The sequence below is a fragment of the Bos taurus genome, chromosome 8, assembly GCF_002263795.3.
Source record: "Bos taurus isolate L1 Dominette 01449 registration number 42190680 breed Hereford chromosome 8, ARS-UCD2.0, whole genome shotgun sequence".
NCBI lineage: Eukaryota > Metazoa > Chordata > Mammalia > Artiodactyla > Bovidae > Bos > Bos taurus.
Window position 1 is genome coordinate 38,087,138 of NC_037335.1, and position 20,425 is coordinate 38,107,562.

Sequence of the window (20,425 nt, forward strand, 5' to 3'; positions counted from 1 at the left end):
AGAATCACTGGAGATGGTGACTGCAGCCATGAAATTAAAAGACGCTTCCTCCTTGGAAGGAAAGTTATGACCAACCTAGATAGCATATTAACAAGCAGAGACATTACTTTGTCCACAAAGGTCGTCTAGTCAAGGCTATGGTGTTTCCAGTAGTCATGTATGGATGTGAGAGTTGGACTATAAAGAAAGCTGAGCATTGAAGAATTGATCGTTTTGAACCGTGGTGTTGGAGAAGACTCTTAAGAATCCCTTGGACTGCAAGGAGATCCAATCAGTCCATCCTAAAGGAAATCAGTCCTGAATATTCATTGGAAGGACTGAAGCTGAAGCTGAAACTCCAATACTTTGGCCACCTGATATGAAGAACTGACTCACTGGAAAAGACCCTGATGCTGGGAAAGATTGAAGCCAGGAGGAGAAGGGGATGACAGAGGATGAGATGGTTGGACGGCATCATGGACTCAACGGACATGAGTTTGAGCAAGCTCCAGGATTTGGTGATGGACAAGGAAGCCTGGCGTGCTGCAGTCCATGGGGTTGCAAAGAGTTGGACATGACTGAGCAAATGAACTGAACTGAACTGCGGGAAGATAAGAGAGTCATCTGCAAGGTTAAATGCCAGTAATACTAAAATCTTAGTATAAAAAAATTCCTATGCTTTCAGCCAGTGGATTTCTTCTAAAGGGGTTCTTGACAAAATTCTAATATAAAAGAAATCTAGAACTCAAAAAATTCCTTATCTAAGACTTCAATTTCACCTTCTTGAAGAAATGTTACTTAAAGCAAACATGTTTAAGCTGAGAGGAACCTCAGAGAGCTGTTAATTCAATCCTTTCCCTTTATAGACTCTAAGGCAACAACTGTTTTCCTGAAAGTCACAGCTAGGGATGGCAGACATGAATTATTATATACGTAAATAGGCCAAATATTCTATGCTATTTAATACAGCTTTCTGTTTTTCTGTGGAGAAAGGCAGGAAATGAGGCAGTGTTGGTGGCAAAGTGCCTCTGTTAGCAGTGGGTTAACAGAGGTTAAAGTGCCTCATGGGTTAGTGATGATCTGGTCACCCCTCAGTGCCTCACGGGCCAACCCTACCCTAACCGTAGGAACTGTCACACCCTCCTTGCTCTGCGGCCCCCACCGTCCTTCTCCACCTTAGATTTATCTGCTTCCCCTGTTCAAGAAAATCATCCTACCAATAAAAATAAGAGATACAATAAATGTTAAATCATCCCGTTGAAGAACATCTGTAATCATGGCAAAGCATTCACTATGTGCTAAAGTGAGAGGGAGAAGAAACAAAACCAAACTATGTTCATCACGATACCACACCTGTTCAAAAAAATAAAACTACTGAGCACTAAACAGAGAAAAAGCATTGGAAGGGAAGACACTGAACTCTTTTGACAGTTCTGGTTTCTGAATGCCAGGATTATGAGTGATTTCAATTTTCTCTGTCATTTAATGCTTTTCATCATTTTTATAATACTTGTATTAACAAAAGTAATTTTTACCTAAAAAAGTTATGCATTTATAATCATAGACTATAAAGAAAAAAAAAAGGGAAACTAGAAAGAGTACATACACACACATCCATCTATCCAATACATCTGTAGCAAAAAAAAGAAAAAATTCCCTAGCTCTCATGAAGAAATATGCAGTAAAAGATGTAATTTTTTGTCTTTTTAAGGTTTGTCACTGTATTTTTCAAACAGCTTTGAATTTTCTATCAATTATCTATTAATAAATACATGGATGATAAAAGTAATAGACTAGCAAATTAATATGAAAGGAAAATCTTACAAACACAGTTTAAAATATTTTATATGTCTTAAGATGCAGGAACTTGAGTTTACACCCCAAGCCCATTTTCTGCTTAAAAAATTTTGCCAGAGATCTATGTCAGAATTTATGGCTTGATGCTCCCCCAAATAACTCCATGACTTCTTGTTGGAGAACCACTGTCTCGTAATGCAATTAGGTCTCTGAGGTTCATATCAGGGACACAGTGACCTGAAGGTCTATAAACAAGAACGGAAAACTGTTAGCTTGCCTCAAGATGCCTGCATCATTTACATAGAGTGAGATAAGAGAAGGAATCTCCTGCTGAATATCTTACAGCAGAGGTTTTCACAATGTTGCCCAAAGGCCACTGGGTCTGTGGCATCAAAGCCACTGTCACAACTATACCAAGACACTATTCTCCTTTTTCACTCTCATTCTCCCATGTGTGTAAGGTAGAGTGTGCAGAATACTACATGATATCACAACAGATTAAATGCAAAAAGCAGATACAAGATTCTGGAAAGGGGTTTCTATTTAAGCTAGACATTAGTGAGAATTGCATGGAGCCTGGCAATTAGAGGAGCCTGGCAAGCTACACAGTCCATGGGCCACAAAGAGGACAGTCACTTAGATATGACTAAGTGACTAGCAACCCTGAGACACTAGTGACTTAAAAAACCCATTAAAAAATGCCACTTCTCTCACTGAATTCTGTGTTTAGGAAAATATAATCATTTTTTTAAAAAAATATGAATATTACATAACAATTATTTTTAATGATTTAAATATTTTGAAACCTGAGTCTGAGTGAACTCCGGGAGTTGGTGATGGACAGGGAGGCCTGGCGTGCTGCGATTCATGGGGTCGCAAAGAGTCGGACATGACTGAGCGACTGAACTGAACTGAACTGAAACCTTTTCAGTTTTAATTTCTAATACAATAAACAAGGATAGATATAACCCACACAAACAACAACTCTTTGAAGTCCATAATAAATTATTAAAAGTATAAATAAGTGCTGAAAAGGCCAAAATTTGAGAACTACTATCTCAGCTGGTTCAGAAAAACACCCACTGGGGATCATGACCACTCTGGGGTCAAGATCACTCTGACCCCACCCTCCTCCCTCCTTCCTAAAAGCATTCTCCAAGCCTCTTGCCATGACCAGTTCCTCTTGTAAGCCATTATATGATCACACTTTCTAAGGCATGATTCTGATCCTACCCCTTCCCTATTAAATAATCTCAAACCGTTCTTCAAGATGTAGAGAGTGATAACCAAAAAATTTCAGAAAACTCCATGATCTGGCCTTAGGCTATTTTACCAATGTCATGTACACATCAACCCTACTATTATTTAGGTGCATTCTTGGAAGCAGATGTTACAAGAGAGTCTATGAGAAATGATCCCTGCCATCACTGGACTCAGAGTTTATGTGAAACAAAGAGAAATAAGGCAAGTATCCTTCATTTTCTGTCCTCATTTTCCAAATATCTGCTGTAGTAATGTATTTTTTTACCCTAAATTCACTGACCAAATCAAAAACTCTATAATGACCTGTGAACATCCACCAGCAGAAAGCTTTCAGTTGCATGCAAATCTATGTAAGGTAACAAAGACGGCAATTCAGTTATATCTCAGTTCTTGTCCTTAAAGGCTTATGCTTTGTGCCCAGCATAAATGTACTGGGCATCACTGCTACCATTTTCCAAGCACTATTGGTGAAAATGTGTTCTTCAAATGTGGAAAAACCTGAGAAGAAAGTGAGCATAGAGAAAGCTGAAGGTGATGGCACACAGTATTGGAGGGCAGTGCAAAAGACGTGATCTCAGCATGTCCACACCTCACAACACAGCAAAGTTGCTCCTGGGAAGCTGAATTGTGTTACTTGAACCAACACCATACATAAAAAACTAGAGAAACTCCCTGTGCAGTAGACTGATAAGTCATTCTCAGTGTAGGAGACCACTGAGTACCAGGCTGGTACAGGAGATGACAAACACCTTCAATGATATGATGCTCAGTGGCTCAGTCGTGTTCGACTGTTTGTGACCCCCATGGACTGTAGCCCGCCAGGCTCCTCTGTCCATGGGATTTCCCAAGCAAGAATACTGGAGTGGGTTTCCATTCCTCCTCCAGGGGATTGTCCTGACCCAGGGATCGAACCCACATCACGGGCGAATTCTTTACCACTGAGCCACCAGGGAAGCCCAAGGCAGTTGCAAAGTGAAGGAACATGATGTCAGCAAAGCAGGTGAGTATCAAAGCAAGACTGGGAGAACAGTGATAAAACAGTGCAAGCTGTGGGTCACGGGGGAAGTGGCCTCCCCTCACAGTGAGATGTGCTATCTTCCTCCAATGAACTGCTGAAAACTATCATCAAAGACAGTTCCCCACAAGGGAAACAGTCAATTATAATGCCATGTCATCCCACAGGGTTAGTCAAAAGAAAGAAGTACCTAGACATTAAGCTTCCAAAGAAGGCTAAACTCCTGTGAGACAGGAACCTTGCTGGTGAACTACTGTGAAAAACATCATCTCAAAGGGGCCACTGCTGACAGCAATGCCTGTTAGGATATGAATGAAGTATTTAAATCAGAAAGCCCAGATGATGGAGGAGACAGGTGAGGCTTAGGGAAGGAAGTGTCTATCACCACTCAACCAAGGGAAAACCCTGCAAAGAAGACAGTTTTGAAAACAGATTAATACTATTTGAGATTCTTCTAGTGTTATCAAGAAGATACTAGCCAGCTTAAGGAAAGTACGTGGAACTTCATTTTAAACCTTGATTTAAAGATCAATGATCATCAATAAGAGAATCATCACTGTACATATGATAGATAATGTTAGAAATGCAGCCCAAATGAGCACAGAACACAAGCCTGAATGACTTACTGTCACTGTACTAATGTTAGTGAAAAATGTTAATGCCTAGTCTTAGCCATCACAAACAGAACAAAGAGATGCACTCTGTCTTCAAACATCTGTGGAAGTATGGCTATTGGCTATCCCAGAAATATTATACCTTCTTTTTTTCCCTTAAGATATGGGTTTATTTTAATGTCCCTTAGTCAAGCTGAATCATCCCACATAGTTACAGCACCTTTTTCTCCCTGTTCATCTTTTCTCTTTATCTGTTGTTTTTGTGTTTGTTTGGTGAAGTAACTCCCATGTTTCTATAAACAGAGAACTAATTTTTTTTAATGAACAGTGTACAAAGGTTAATTAAAACTTTTTCTTTTTCCTTCCATGCTGCACAGTTTGCAGGATCTTAGTTCCCAACCAGGGATAGAACACAGACCTGTGTCAGTGAAAGCACGGAGTCCTAACCACTGGACCACCAGGGAATTTCCTAATTAAAACTTCCTTTATCAGTATACCAGTCCTTAGTAAAATATAACCAAAATAAGAGTTTCAGATCTTGGGACTCTTATGTTTGTTACTGTTTCCAAGGACTCATCAAACGCCACCCAAAAACACAGGTGGCTCTATTTCTAAGTTCAGGAACTTCTTTACTTACAGAAGGTCCCGGACATTACCAAATTTCATTTCAGATTCTTAACATAATCAATATAAATATAGTCATAGTCAAGATATCAACATAGTCATAACTAAAAACATTCAGAATTTTACCTATATCTTAAAAAAGTTTTGAGAATCCTTCCCCAAAAGCAAATAATTTGTGCCTCTGTATTAGGAGTTGGCAAACCTTTTCTGCAAAGGACTTAGCTTTTATGGGCCATACAATCTGTCACAATGACTCAACTCTCCCACTGTAGTGCAAAAAAGCCATATATAATATGTAGATGGACAACAAGGCTATGCTCCAATAAAACTTCATTTACAAAGACAAGCAAGGCTTTGCATCATACATTCAAAGACTGGGCTTTGTCATGTCATGCCTTTGATAGGCTTGGCATTCTGGTTTAAAAAGTAGTAACAGGAGGGAGGAGGGTTCAGGATGGGGAACACATGTATACCTGTGGCGGATTCATTTCGATATTTGGCAAAACTAATACAATTTTGTAAAGTTTAAAAATAAAATTAAATTAAAAAAAAAAGAAAAGAAAAACTAAAACATAAAAATAAATAAATAAATAAGAAAAAAAAAAAGGTAGTAACTACCTTAAGGGCTTCCCTGGTGGCTCAGTGGTAAAAGAATCCACCTGCCAATGTAGGAGATAAGGACTTGATCCCTGGATCGGGAAGATCCCCTGAAGAAGGAAATGGCAACCCACTCTAGTAATCTTGCCTAGGAAACCCCATGGACAGAGGAGCCTGGCGGGCTACAGTCCATGGGGTCACAAGAGTCAGACATGACTGAGCAACTAAACAACAGCAACTTCCTTACATCATGCTACTGTTACTGCTGCCAGAGGCCACTGCCCATGGTGCTGAGATTTTTAAGTATATCCTAAGGAAATCAAGCTCTGAAAACATCAGTCGAATGAAAGAGGGACCAAGACTTCTCCCCTGGAATCTCCAGACCCTAGTCCCTTTACTATAAGACTGATGGTCCTCAACCAGTCCTTTACGAACACCCTCACCCCTAATTCCTATGTTGTACCCACAACTGGATCAACACTACAACGGCACCCCTTTCTGTCCCTTAACAGACTTCCTTGGTGCTACAAGATAAATATCCGAGCAGGAGGGGCCCCTACAATCCATCTCCCACCAGGCTGATCTTCTCTCTCAGATCCCACAGCCACTATTCCAGGTCTGCCTCACTCTCCGTAAGCCCAAGCTCACCAAAAAGCCTTCAAATTCAGTTTTTAAAAAAAGAAAGAGGGGAGAGACAAATTATTAAGTGCAATCTTATCCTCCAATTTATCTAGTTTCTGTCCCATTCTTCTCTCCCCTCCCTCTACCTGTCTTGAACTTGCTCATCTAGAGCAAGCTCATCTCTCCTACAAAAAAAAATCTTCCTTCTACACCAAGCTACTCAAAGTGCCTCTCTGGGCTCCCTGGAACCCCACACCTGTCCCCCAAGTCTGTGAATTACCTGAGAACCAGGATCCTTATTCACCTGTGCACCCTGCACAAACTGTTTCTCTTACCTTCCCCACACCCTCTCTAGGAACTCCTATCCCCACCAATAGAAGGTTATGAATTTTGAATCCTTCTTTTAACATGAAAAGGAGTAGCCATAACTAGAAATTAGGCAGGAAAGTGAACTACAATTTGATGACTATGCTGCTGCTGCTAAGTCGCTTCAGTCGTGTCCGACTCTGTGCGATCCCATAGACGGCAGCCCACCAGGCTTCCTGTCCCTGGGATTCTCCAGGCAAGAACACTGGAGTGGGTTGCCATTTCCTTCTCCAATGCATGAAAGTGAAAAGTGAAAGTGAAGTCACTCAGTCGTGTCCGACTCTTAGCGACCCCATGGACTACAGCCTACCAGGCTCCTCCGTCCATGGGATTTTCTAGGCACAAGTACTGGAGTGGGGTGCCATTGCCTTCTCCGTTGATGACTATAATCCCTTTCAAAATAATGCCATGAACCATAACAAACCAACATCCAATACAATTTAAATATTGAACTGCACAGTTAAACAATGCAAAGATATAACAGGAAAGAGCAAAACAACACACAAGCTTTTTCCAATGCACATTCATTGCAATGACTTCAAATGTTCCTGACACAAGTTATTATTACACTCACTCTTCATTACTCTCTTTAATGCACTCTTTCTCTTGTTGCTCTCCATCTACCTCAAGGGGGCAAATACAAGTTACTCTTCATTTGCTTGAATTTAGTTGTCTTGAGTGTGATTGGTTTTGTTTACCAGTACCAGTTCACAACATCTCTCATGTCTTTCTTTATGCTACAAAAGCACTGAAAATGTCAGCTCAGTTCTGGAGTTACTAAATGCCCCTATAGAAATTCCATAAAATACTATGCCTTGTAGGTCCTACCAAAATGACAGATTTCTGGCTCCAAAACTTGTAAATAATGAGGGTGCTTTAAAAACTGCATGTTTACAAACCAGTGAATTTTGTTCATCGAATTTTAATAACTAAAGTTACTCAAATCTGAAGTCTAAAGTCAATGTTCCCTTGAAGCAATGCCATTGTGTAACTGGTTTTCAAACACAAGCAGTAAATTAATAAGCACTACAAAACTAAGCCCATCAGCCTCATCTGTGCTATCAACAATTATATTATTTTACTATCAAATATGAAAAGCTAGTTCAGGGCAGCTTTATGTCAACTGTTCTGAAAATCATATGCTGTTTCTACTCCATAATTATATTTGCAAAAAAGGAACAAAAAGCTCAATGACCCCAAGGTGTGGTTAGAAAAAAATCTTGATTAAGTTTTATTTTTGAGCCTTAAGAAACACAACCTCTCAGCCCAAAATCCAGATGATTCCTCAGCTGCCTTCCTTTCAGAAACCTGAAAACTTGCCAGGATACCAGAGGGAAGAAACCACAGAGAAGACACAAAATAAACCATGAGCTCAGGCGACATTCGTAGGTGACACAGACCTAGCTTTACACATTTCCACAACTGTGAGACTGACTCTACATAATCACTTCCTTAAAACTGGTGTGGAGAATAGGGGCACCTAGCAGCCTACCAGCCTCATAACTTTGAGAAAACACTAACTTTTCTGGGCCTCAACTGAAAATACCAACAGTATTCGCTTGGCCTCACCCATTTCAAGATGCCATCTTCTGTAAGGAAGATTTAGGACTAATGGCACCCATTTTCTTAAATGTAAGTAAACAAAACATGCAAACTTAAAAGAGATTTGTCGCTATTAAAGAATAAATCAATAAGAATATACTTGGAGTACAAATGAATCACTTTGCTATACAGCAGAATTTAACACAACATTGTAAATCAAATATACTTCAATTTTTTAAAAGGAGGGAAAAAGAACATACGTGGAATTGAAATACCAAAAAACATAGCAAAGACTTAATATAAGGTACAATCTGAAACCGCTGGAGCTAGAATGCACTGAAATGATCCTCTGGAGAGCAATACTGAAAATGCTTCTAAAGCAAAGCACCTCAGCCTTTGAGGTGGGAAAACACAAACACACATGCAAGCATATATATACACTAACGTAAAAGGCCAAAAGGAAACCACAGAGGTTATGTTTGTTTGGTAAGCTTATAAGTAATCTTTTCTTCATTTTTTTCTCTATTTTTAAATTTTTCTATACAAGTATGTACTAACTTAACAATACATTATCAATATGGAGGTTACTTACACTGGTGAAAATCCAAAAGGGGGAAAGAGAAAGAATGTTTTCCCTTTTTTAACTTGTAATATTCCAAACATATTCCATACATATTTTAAACATCATGTATCCATCATCTAGCTTCATTTGCCAATACTTGGCCAATCTTCACTCAACTATATCCATTCCACTTTATGTCCTGAGATATTTTAAAAACAAATTCCAGAACACATGTTATTTTACCTATATATTTTTCAGTGTATAGTCTCAATTTATAAGGAAAACATATGTGTCTATGTGCATGTGTATATATATATCTAGGTATACATATTACTGTAAGTGTGTGTGTGTGTGTGTGTGTGTGTGTGTGTGTGTGTGTGTGTGTTTGCAGAAACCTGCAAACTTGCCAGGATACCATAGGGAAGAAGCCACAGAGAAGACACAAAATAAAAACATATATAAAAACATATACAAAATAAAAAAACATATATATAAATAAAAACATATACAAAAAGTATATTCTTTTTCCCTACTTTTAAAAAATTGAAGTATATTTGATTTACAATGTTGTGTTAAATTCTGCTGTATAGAAAAGTGATTCATTTGTACTCCAAGTATATTCTTATTGATTTATTCTTTAGTAAAGACAAAGCCACCATGCCATCATCACATTGAATAGGACATCAGTAATTTCACAGTATCACCTAATACCCAGCCCATTTTCAAAAATAACAATGGTTTTTTCGGACTTCCTTGGTGGCACAGTGGACAAGAGTCTACCTGCCAATGCAGGGAACATGAGTTTGATCCCTGGCTGGAAAGATTCACCTGGCGAGGAGCAACTAAGCCCATGCATCACAACTTCTAAGGCTGCGCTGGTAGAGCCTGCGAGTCACAACTACTGAAGCCTGCATGCTCTGGGGCCCACGAGCACAACTACTGAGCCAGCGCGCTCCAACTACTGAAGCCTATCTGCTTAGAGCCTGTGCTCTGCAACAGAGAAGCCACCACAATGAGAAGCCCATGCACCACAACTAGAGAGTAGCCCCCACTCTGCAACTAGAGAAAGCCTGCATGCGGCAATGGAGACCCAGCACAGCCAAAAATATACTACTTTTTTAAAACATAAAGGGAAATTCTTGACTGGATCCTTCATATGGGGGAAAAAAGCAGTTTATAAAGAACATTACTGGGAAACTTAGGAATCTATGAACATAGTCTCTATATGAGATACTATTATATAAATGTTGAAAGTCACTCAGTCATGTCTGACTCTTTGCAACCCCATGGAGCATACAGTCCATGGAATTCTCCAGGCCAGAATACTGGAGTGAGTGGCCCTTCCCTTCTCCAGGGGATCTTCCCAACCCAGGGATGAAACCTAGGTCTCCCGCATTGCAGGCAGATTCTTACCAGCTGAGCCACAAGGGAAGCCCAATATAAATCTTAAATTGCCTTATAACTGAAAGATTCATGCTGAAATAATTAAAGGTGAACTGTCATGATGTTTGTAACTCACTCTCAAATGTTACAGCAAAGGGACAGAGAGACAGAAACAAAGATAGAGTGACAGAGAAACAAAAAGCAAATGCAGCAAAATTAACCACTCGTGAATCCATGTAAAAGCATCAAGTGTTCACTGCATTACTTCAACTTTTTGGTAGGCAAGAAATTTTTCAAAATAAAGCAATGGAAAATGTAAAAAAGGTTTCAAAAGGAAAAAAATTTAATAGGATTTTAAGTATTGGGGGAGGCAAGAAGGGTAACATTATATCAAGCAGATTATGTTCTCATGAAAAATAACTGGAAAGACTGCAATGTGTATTTAAAAACAATTCCTCACAATTTGGGGGCAGTAAAAAAAAAAAAGAATATAAGTATGTTACAGGAAAGTAAATTAAAGTAAAGTCACTCAGTCGTGTCCGACTCTTTGCGACCCCATGAACTATAGCCTACCAAGCTCTTCTGTCTGGGATTTTCCAGGTGAGAGTACTGGAATGGGGTGCCATTTCCTTCTCCAGTGGATCTTCCCGACCCAGGGATAGAACCTGGGTCTCCAGCATTGCAGACAGATACTTTACCATCTGAGCCACAACACATATTAATACTACTTTTTTTCTTAAGGTGGTACTATTATGAATAATATTTCCTGTTTCCCAAGTATTTTTATAATGTACTTTTGCTTTTAAAAATTTTGAGTGTAATTTAAAGACTAACTGGATAACTACATACTATTTTACTGTTGAACAGTCTCAGGTATTTGTACAATTAGCTGGTTTCAATTTAAAACGCAGCAGCAGTAGCAATCACACTGATGTCTTTATTTCCTCTTGTCCTATGAGGAGTTATGGATCACACAAAGCACAACAAATAACTGCTTCTCAACCACCCGAAACGGTAACAAAAAGAGTAACATGAAATGACACCTTATAAGACCCACTGTAATGGAAATATACCTCATCATATATGCTCCCATTAATGTCTGCACCGTAAATGGGCGCCACAAAGGTTAAGTTCTTCCAGTACTTGCGCTCCAAATCTTCATAATCCAAGTATCTTGGGGTGCAGTACCTGGAAAAGGGAGAGGAAACAAAGCACAAACAGTAAAGACAATTTTAAGGTTTTCACTACCCATCACCTTCTAAACAAAATTCTATCAAAATGAAAATACTGCATCCTCATGCTGTCAAATCTAACAAGTATATATGTAAATGTATTTATCATAGATCTCTCAAAGCTCTCCTAAATAATTCTATATAAAAACTTTTTTTTGATTAAAAAATACACTTCCATGAAAGTACCAACAACAGAAGCAAAAAGTTAGTTAAAACTCATTATTTTATCCTTCAAAACATTTTCTAAACTCTTTAACCAATTATACTATACTTGAACAATTTAAAATGTATGAAGTAGAGATTCCACTAAAATTTAGTGTAAATGAAATAAGCTATTTAATACTTGAAGGATGACTCTGGAAAGAAAAATTAGGAAAAAAAAAAGAATGACTCTGAAAATGGGCACTAGAAGATGGAGAACAGAATACAATAAACAGTTTATAAGAAATTGGATAAAATTGCTTCTGTAATCTTGTTTTGGCATTGAACTTTTTATAAGAGTTCTTACAGAGTATGAAAGCAAACCAATCCAGTCTATGATTAAAGTTTTACATTCTCAATTGAGATCTGAAACAATACAACAACAACAACAAAAAAAAAACTCAAGATAAACTTGAATTAACTATCAAATGTTTAATTCCTTGGGAATAGCAATTATGCTCTATAACAGGAACTTCCTATAGAATAAAAGCTTCTTCAACTACCATCAAGTGCTTACTATGTCAAATACAGGTTGTTTTTTTTAAGATCATCCAAAGGACTCAATGTAATGCATACCCATCCAGGGAATTTAGACAATGATGTTTTTAGGTTGGATAGTGATTGGTTTGGTGGGGAAGTGGTGTTTCTAGATTAATGTTTTGATCTAAGACCTTAACTACCATATCAAAAAAATTTTTTAAGGTAATTTAATAATAATAACTGTACAGTTTCTAAATATATCCACAAATTCTTTGATACATCTCCCTTCAAGATATACAGCTTAATTCTCCTCCCCTTAAATATGGGCTGCACTTGGCATATAACAAATAGAACATGGCAGAAATGATAGTCAACAAACAGGTAATGAAAAGACAGTTTGTTTTCCATCTTGGTAACTTCTGGATCACTTGCTTCGGAAGAAGTTAGATGCCACACAACACAAGGAATAGCTCTTGCAGCAAGGAACTCAGGACTCCAGCCAACAGCCACATAAGGGAAGGAATCTTGGAAGAAAATCCTCTAGACACAGTCAAGTCTTCAGGTGACAGCAACCCCACCCAACATGACTATAAATAACCTCATGCAAGGTCCTGAACCACAGCCACCCTGCTAAGCCACTCTTAGCCTCCTGACCTTTAGAAACTGAGATGTTAAATGTTTACTGATCTAAGATACTAAGGTTTGGGGTCATTCATTACATAGCAACAGGTGACTAATACAATAATGGTGGCCATTCAAGACATTCAAGGATTTTCCTTTCTTTTTTTTTTTAAACCATTTATTTGGCTGTGCCCAGCCTTAGTTACAGCATGTAGGATCTATTTCCCTGACCAGGGATTGAACCCAGGCCCCCAGCATTGAGAGCACAGTCTTAGCCATTGGACCACTAGGAAAATCCCCAAGGATTTTCTTTTTAAATTATTCTTCTAATATCTATAACTTATCATTTAAGACTTAAACATTATCACACACAGAAGAAATTGCCTAACAAAGAGGAGTCAAGCGTAGAAACAAAAACTCAAGGTAAAAGACAGGGACAAAAATCCATTTACAGATACTATGAATGAGATGATAAAATGAGGAACAACTTTTCTAGAAGGCAGACAACCACCTAAAAAACAGAAACAGTTAAATGGGAAATGAAATAGACTATGCAGAAGGCTCCTGCTCTTCACAAGCTTCCATCTCCTTGGTTTCTTACCATATTCATCTACATCTTTGAAAGAAATAAAAACAGCACACTGAATCTACTCACTTGCCACTGTTGGCCAGCTGCCTGAACTCCTTCACTGTCATGGCTTTTTTCTGGATGTTGTATTGAGTGAACAGTCCTGACTGCCCTGTGACCATCTGTTGAATCGGAGCTGGAATAAGCAAGTTGTCAATGTCATCATAGCACTGCCTAGGCTTCCACTCCTTAGGAGGAATCACCTAAAAGTAAAATAATAAAATATTATTTGGAAAACATTCCACATTGTTATTTAGCTCTCATGTTCCAGCAGAATACAAGAATTCCTCATCTTTTCTATGACAAACGTGTAAAAGAACTGTGGAGATTTACATTAAAGGAAATGATTTCACTCTCCCCAACATTTACCTTATGACATGACATTTTTAAACAAAATTTACTGAGTACTCACTATACCAAATACTGAACTTGCATTAATTATTTTTACTTGATATAGTTAACCTATTATCAAGGTAAAATGGAGAGATACACAGAAATAAAATAACTTGCCAAAGTTTAAATGCTGTTTGTATTATCATGAGAAAAATAAGTACTGTGCTTAGTTCAGCTGGTAAAGAATCCACACGCAATGCAGGAGACCCCAGTTTGATTCCTGGATTGGGAAGATCCCCTGAAGAAGGAATAGGCTACCCACTCCACTATTCTTCGGCTTCCCTGGTGACTCAGATGGTAAAGAATCCACCTGCAATGCAGGAGACCTGGGTTTGATCCCTGGGTTGGGAAGATCCGCTGGAGGAGGGCATGGCAACCCACTCCAGTATTCTTGCCTGGAGTATCCACATGGCAGGCTGGCAGGCTACAGTCCATGGAGTCGCAAAGAGTCACAATTGAGTGACTAAGCACAGCACAGTAGCAGTGCTTAGTCAAGATCATTTCTTTAAATACCTCTCATCAGTTCAGTTCAGTTCAGTCGCTCAGTCGTGTCCAACTTTTTGCGACCCCATGAATTGCAGCACGCCAGGCCTCCCTGTCCATCACCAACTCCCAGAGTTCACTCAGACTCACGTCCATCAAGTCAGTGATGCCATCCAGCCATCTCATCCTCTGGCGTCCCCTTCTCCTCCTGCCCCCAATCCCTCCCAGAATCAGTCTTTTCCAATGAGTCAACTCTTCGCATGAGGTGGCCAAAGGACTGGAGTTTCAGCTTCAGCATTATTCCCTCCAAAGAAATCCCAGGGCTGATCTCCTTCAGAATGGACTGGTTGGGTCTCCTTGCAGTCCAAGGGACTCTCAAGAGTCTTCTCCAACACCACAGTTCAAAAGCATCAATTCTTCGGCGCTCAGCCTTCTTCACAGTCCAACTCTCACATCCATACATGACCACAGGAAAAACCATAGCCTTGACTAGACGGCTAAGTAAATATAGCAAATGAGAGTGGAATGCTAGTAAATGTTTAACAACTAACTTTCTGGGGAGATGGGGAAACCCTGATTCATAGCTTTGGCCTATTTCCTTGGTGTAACTACTCCTGCCACGGCAAATTTGAGCTCAGCAATGTGACATCACTGAATATGAGGTTGAAAAGACATGCACTCTCAATTCTCATGTGCCTGTATGAAGCAGCTCAGCACACCATTTTCCCTGAGTATTTAAACACTTAATTACTAACGATGAAAAGAGCATCAACAATAAGACCAAAAATACATATTCTATGATTAAAAATTAGAAAGAACAAAGTTTTGAATTGAGTAATGGTTTATAGCTTTTATCTACCTTTAGAAGTTGTCTTAATTTTTTAAGACAAAGTTCTTTTAAAAATTCAATTGCAAAATACAGATAGCACACGTATAGAAAATGCACAATCATAAATATGTATCTCTGTGAGTTATTATAAAACAAACACCAGAGTATCCACTGTCACATGTGAGAAATAGGATACTGCTTGTACCCCCAGAGATCCTGGTACCCTTTTCTACACACATCCCCCTCTTGCTCACAAAGTGTTCACTATCATGGCACTTAGGTATTCATTTCCTTGTTGGGTTTTATAGTTTTATGTCTGTGTATGTAACCCTAACAAGATTTTTAAATGTATAAAAATGTAAGCATACATATACAAATGTGTGTGTGTGTGTGTGTGTGTGTGTGTACACACACACACACTCCTTATCTTTTCTATTTTACTCGATATTTTTGTGAGATTCAAACACGATGACCTAGGTTGCTGGAGTTTGTTGGTTTTCATTCCTACTTAGTATGCCTTTGTATGAATATTTATGTTAAGAAATAACTATTTCGTGATCACTTGTTTTTTTCTAATTATCGGCAACTGCAAACAATACTGCTATTAATATAGATGCATGCACCTTCTGCAGCATGTGAGCACACAGTTCTCTAAAATACACACCCATGCAGAGATCCTAACAGTGAAATTGCTGTGACACAGGATATGCACAGATCAAATTTAATCATTATTACCAAACTTCTGCCAAAGTGATTGTACCATTTCACAGTCCCACCAGCAATGTGTGAAAAGTCCCTATTGCTCCACATCTTCATTATCACTTTGTAGTGCTGATCTGGTAAACGTGTAATGGTACTCAAGTAGGTATTTGATTAGCATCTTCTGGTAACTAAAGAAATCTCTTCATATATTCATTGACCCTATAGATATCCTTTTTCAAAAAAGTATTTATTTAAGCCTCTTGCCCATTTTACTATTGCATTGTCAGCCCTTTTTTTTTATTAATGTATAGAATTCTGCATAGAGTCTGGTTATTCTTGAGTGTGTACATTTGCAAGTACCTATATATATACGTGTGTGTGTACATATATCAGATATCTTTTCTTACCCTGAAACTTGCCCTTCAACCTCCTTAACTGTTCCATTCAGTTCATTCGCTCAGTTGTGTCCGACTCTGCAACTCCATGGACTGCAGCACACCAGGCCTCTCTGTCCATCACCAACTCCCGGAGCTTACTCAAACTCATGTCCATTGAGTTGGTGATGCCATCCAACCATCTCATCCTCTGTCATCCCCTTTTCCTCCTGCCTTCAATCTTTCCCAGCATCAGGGTCTTTTCCAGTGAGTTGGTTCTTCATATCAGGTGGCCAAAGTATTGGAGTTTCAGTTTCACCATCAGTCCTTCCAATGAATATTCAGGAATGATTTCCTTTAGGATGGACTGGTTGGATCTCCTTGCAGTCCGAGGGACTCTCAAGAGTCTTCTCCAACACCACAGTTCAAAAGCATCAATTCTTCGGCACTCAGCTTTCTTTATAGTCCAACTCTCACATCCATACATGACTACTGGAAAAACCATAGCCTTGACTAGATGGACCTTTGTTGACAAAGTAATGTCTCTGCTTTTTAATATGCTGTCTAGGTTGGTCATAACTTTTCTTCCAAGGAGCAAGTGTCTTTTAATTTCATGGCTGCAGTCACCATGTGCAGTGATTTTGGAGCCCAAGAAAATAAAGTCTGTCACTGTTTCCACTGGTTCCCCATCTATTTGCCATGAAGTGATGGGGCCAGATGCCATGATCTTAGTTTTCTGAATGTTGAGTTTTAAGACAACTTTTTCACTCTCCTCTTTCACCTTCATCAAGAGGCTCTTCTTTAGTTTAGTTCTCCTTAACTGTATCTTTTGATAAATATAAGTTCTTCATTTTAATATAGGCTTGCCTGATAGCTCAGTTGGTAAAGAATCCACCCGCAATGCAGGAGATCCTGGGTCAATTCCTGGGTCAGGAAGATCCATTGGAGAAGGGAGAGGCTACCCACTCCAGTATTCTTGGGCTTCCCTTGTGGCTCAGCTGGTAAAGAATCCACCTGCAATGCAGGAGACCTGGATTCGATCCCTGGATTGGGAAGATTCCCCTAGCGAAGGGAAAGGCTACCCACTCCAATATTCTGGCCTGCAGAATTCCATGGTCTGTATAGTCCATGGGATCACAAAGAGTCATACATTTTAATATAATCCAATTTCTTCATTTTTGCCTTGATCTTCTGTTTAAAAAAATATAATTCCCTAGTTGAGAGAATGCATACATTCTATTTTGTGTTCTAAGAGCTTTAAGATTTTGTCTTTCACATTTGTATCTACACTGCACCTGCAACTGACTTTTGTGAAACGTTCTGAGTTAGGCTTCATCAGATAAGAAAACCTGGAGTCAGGGAATGTGTGACTTGGCCAATGTTACACAATCGATAAATGGCTTGTTGTTATTGTTCAGTCACGAAGTCAGGTCCGACTCTTTGCGATCCCATGAAGCGCAGCATGCTAGGCTTCTCTGTCCAACACTACCTCCCTGAGTTTGCTCAAACCCACAACCATTGAGTCGGTGATGCCATCCAACAATCTCAAGCTCTGTTGCCCTTCTCCTCTTGCCCTCAATTTTTCCCAGCATCAGGGTCTTTTCCAATGAGTCAGCTCTTCACATCAAGTGGCCAAAGTATCGGAGTTTCAGTTTCACCATCATTCCTTCCAATGAATATTCAAGACTGAGTTCCTGTAGGATGGACTGGTTGGATTTCCTTGCAGTCCAAGGGACTCTCAGGAGTCTTCTATAGCACCACGGTTTAAAAGCATCAATTCTTCAGCGTTCAGCCTTCTTTATGGTCCAACTCTCACATCCATACTTGACTACTGGAAAAACCACAGCTTTGACTACATGGACCTTTGTCTGCAAAGTGATGTCTCTGCTTTTTTTTTTTTTTTTTTTTTTTTGTGTGTGTGTGTCTCTGCTTTTTAATACACTGTCTAGGTTTGTCATAGCTATTCATCCAAAAAGCAAGTGTCTTTTAATTTTGTGGCTGCAGTCACCGCACGCATTGATTTTGGAGCCCAAGAAAATGAAATCTGACACTGTTTCCACATTTTCCCCATCCATGTACCATGAAGGGATAAGACTGTGTGCCATGACCTTAGTTTTCTGAATGCTGAGTTTTAAGCCAGCTTTTTCACTCTCCTCTTTCATCTTCATCAAGAGACCCTTTAGTTCCTCTTCACTTTCTGCCAATAAATGAATATTAACTCAAAAAAGAGATTGGGGGATCTTTAAACTCTAAGCTTAATTTAATTTTCATCAGCAATAAGGTAATATTACACATTTGATTTTTCTCTAAGGTATGCTGGTTTAAAATGGCACCAGAGATAATCACACTTTACACTACTAAGAACACATACTCAATATTTTAAGAATGCGGACAACCGTCCCAAACGGATAAACATAGTTACACTTTCTTGATCATATTCTGAAAGGGCAAAGGATAATAATGAAGAATTTTATAAATACTAACTTTTTCTTCATCAGAAATGAAAGTGTTTATTCAAAAAAATAAAGCACATATTTATTCGGGCTCCTGCTTGGAAATATATCTACAATCAAAACCAACATTATATTTAGAGTTAAATATTTTCCAGTGTTGTAAAAAACAGGCAGTTTTTCATCCCAAAAACACTGTGTAGCAAATTTTCTTCTCTAAAGTTAAATAACACAATACATTTACAAAAATCTAAATATTATCTTCATAATTATTCTGAGCTTGTATTCATTTACTCCAATTAAAGTTTAAAGTGTTCAGACAGAACTTTAAAAATCAGTAAGTTCAGGCCTATGAAAAAAATTTTATTTTTCAACTATAATTTAAAATCTTAACACACCATATTTTCTCACATAGGAAATGGAAGCACAATATATAATACTTAGGACTTTAAAATACTCAAAAGTTAAACTTTTACTTGTAAGGGCTCAAAAGGAAGGAAATCCATTTCTCCTGACGTTTACCTTCCTGATTATATCAAAATAGAAATATATGTTTTATATTAATATTTCCCCAGCCCCAGCTTGGGCCCTATACAAGTAAAAATTATCTAACTGAAATCTGTATTTGCATTACTGATCTTGAACTCTGTTGCCATTACTACCACCGACCAACTGAGAAAGGGGCACGAGGAGGAAGGCAGTGCTTCTCCCATCTTTCTGCACCTATGGACACAGACGGCTATCTGCCACCTCCACACTACTCTTGAAGCTCTCTACTCTAGACGATAACCTCAGGCCCAGGACAGAGTATGTCCATAATACTGCTGTGGAAGAATTTGGCCATTCGTCATGTAATAATGTTTCCTTATAACCTTTCTCCACAAAAACGTACAAGTTTTACATTTAAGGACACTGTCATTTTTCACTTTCCCAATTAGACCAACAACTCTAGGTAGAAAGTTAGGGTATCAAACCTCTCACTCGGGGTGGGGGGGGGCGGGCGGGGGCAGGGGGAACATTAAATAAGTATAAATCTAAAAACTGTTACCAACCAAGGCAGACTGTAATCTGAAGCCAAAGTCACTATTCAACCACTTTGTTCAAACCAATCAAATTGATCTTAATCAAAAATTAAGACCAATTCATTAAATGATGCATTAACAAAGAATTTCACAGATGGCTCTGTTCCCCAGGGCTAGCCCTCAAAACAAATATCAACATTAATGCAGTTTTAATGTATACAATTTCATTTTATTTGGTGCAGTTTTATATATTTGCTATTGCTGCAACTTCCAGAAGAAGGGTGAAACTGAGGTGAAAAAAGTAGGTGAAACTGAGTCTTTGTGACCTGATGTAAAAGATGGCAAGTGACTAAAAAAACCGTTCATTGTATTCCTAGTATAAGTAAAAGGAAATTACTGTATATCAAATCACTATCTCCATCTTTGCCAATGAGTCTCACTTGATAAAGAACATCTGGACTCAGGCTGGTGTCTGGTTCAACACTCAGAAAATTAACTGTAGCTCTCATTAACTCCGCTCTGTCAGAGAATGTCCACAGGGGCATAGACATCCTCTCTGTACTCCAGCTCCCTCATGGGGGTAGCTGCCAATTTCTTTTCTAATGTTACTAAACGTGCCCCGGCCATGGGACGTTCACTAATCCCGA

General features: G+C 38.8%; 1 protein-coding gene across 10 annotated transcripts in view; it reads right to left on the reverse strand.

The window, feature by feature from the left end:
- Positions 1 to 20,425, reverse strand: part of KDM4C (lysine demethylase 4C) — a 409,700-nt gene that overhangs the window by 354,923 nt on the left and 34,352 nt on the right. For all 10 annotated transcript variants that reach the window (XR_009495540.1, XR_009495541.1, XM_015472464.3 and 7 more), the window contains 2 exons: positions 13,553 to 13,728; positions 11,437 to 11,551 (listed from right to left, as the gene is read on the reverse strand). Coding sequence is in view for 8 of the 10 variants with exons in the window: in XM_015472464.3 (XP_015327950.2) it covers positions 11,437 to 11,551; positions 13,553 to 13,728 (291 nt within the window). In the remaining 2 variants the exon portion in view is untranslated. The remainder of the gene's footprint in view (positions 1 to 11,436; positions 11,552 to 13,552; positions 13,729 to 20,425) is intronic.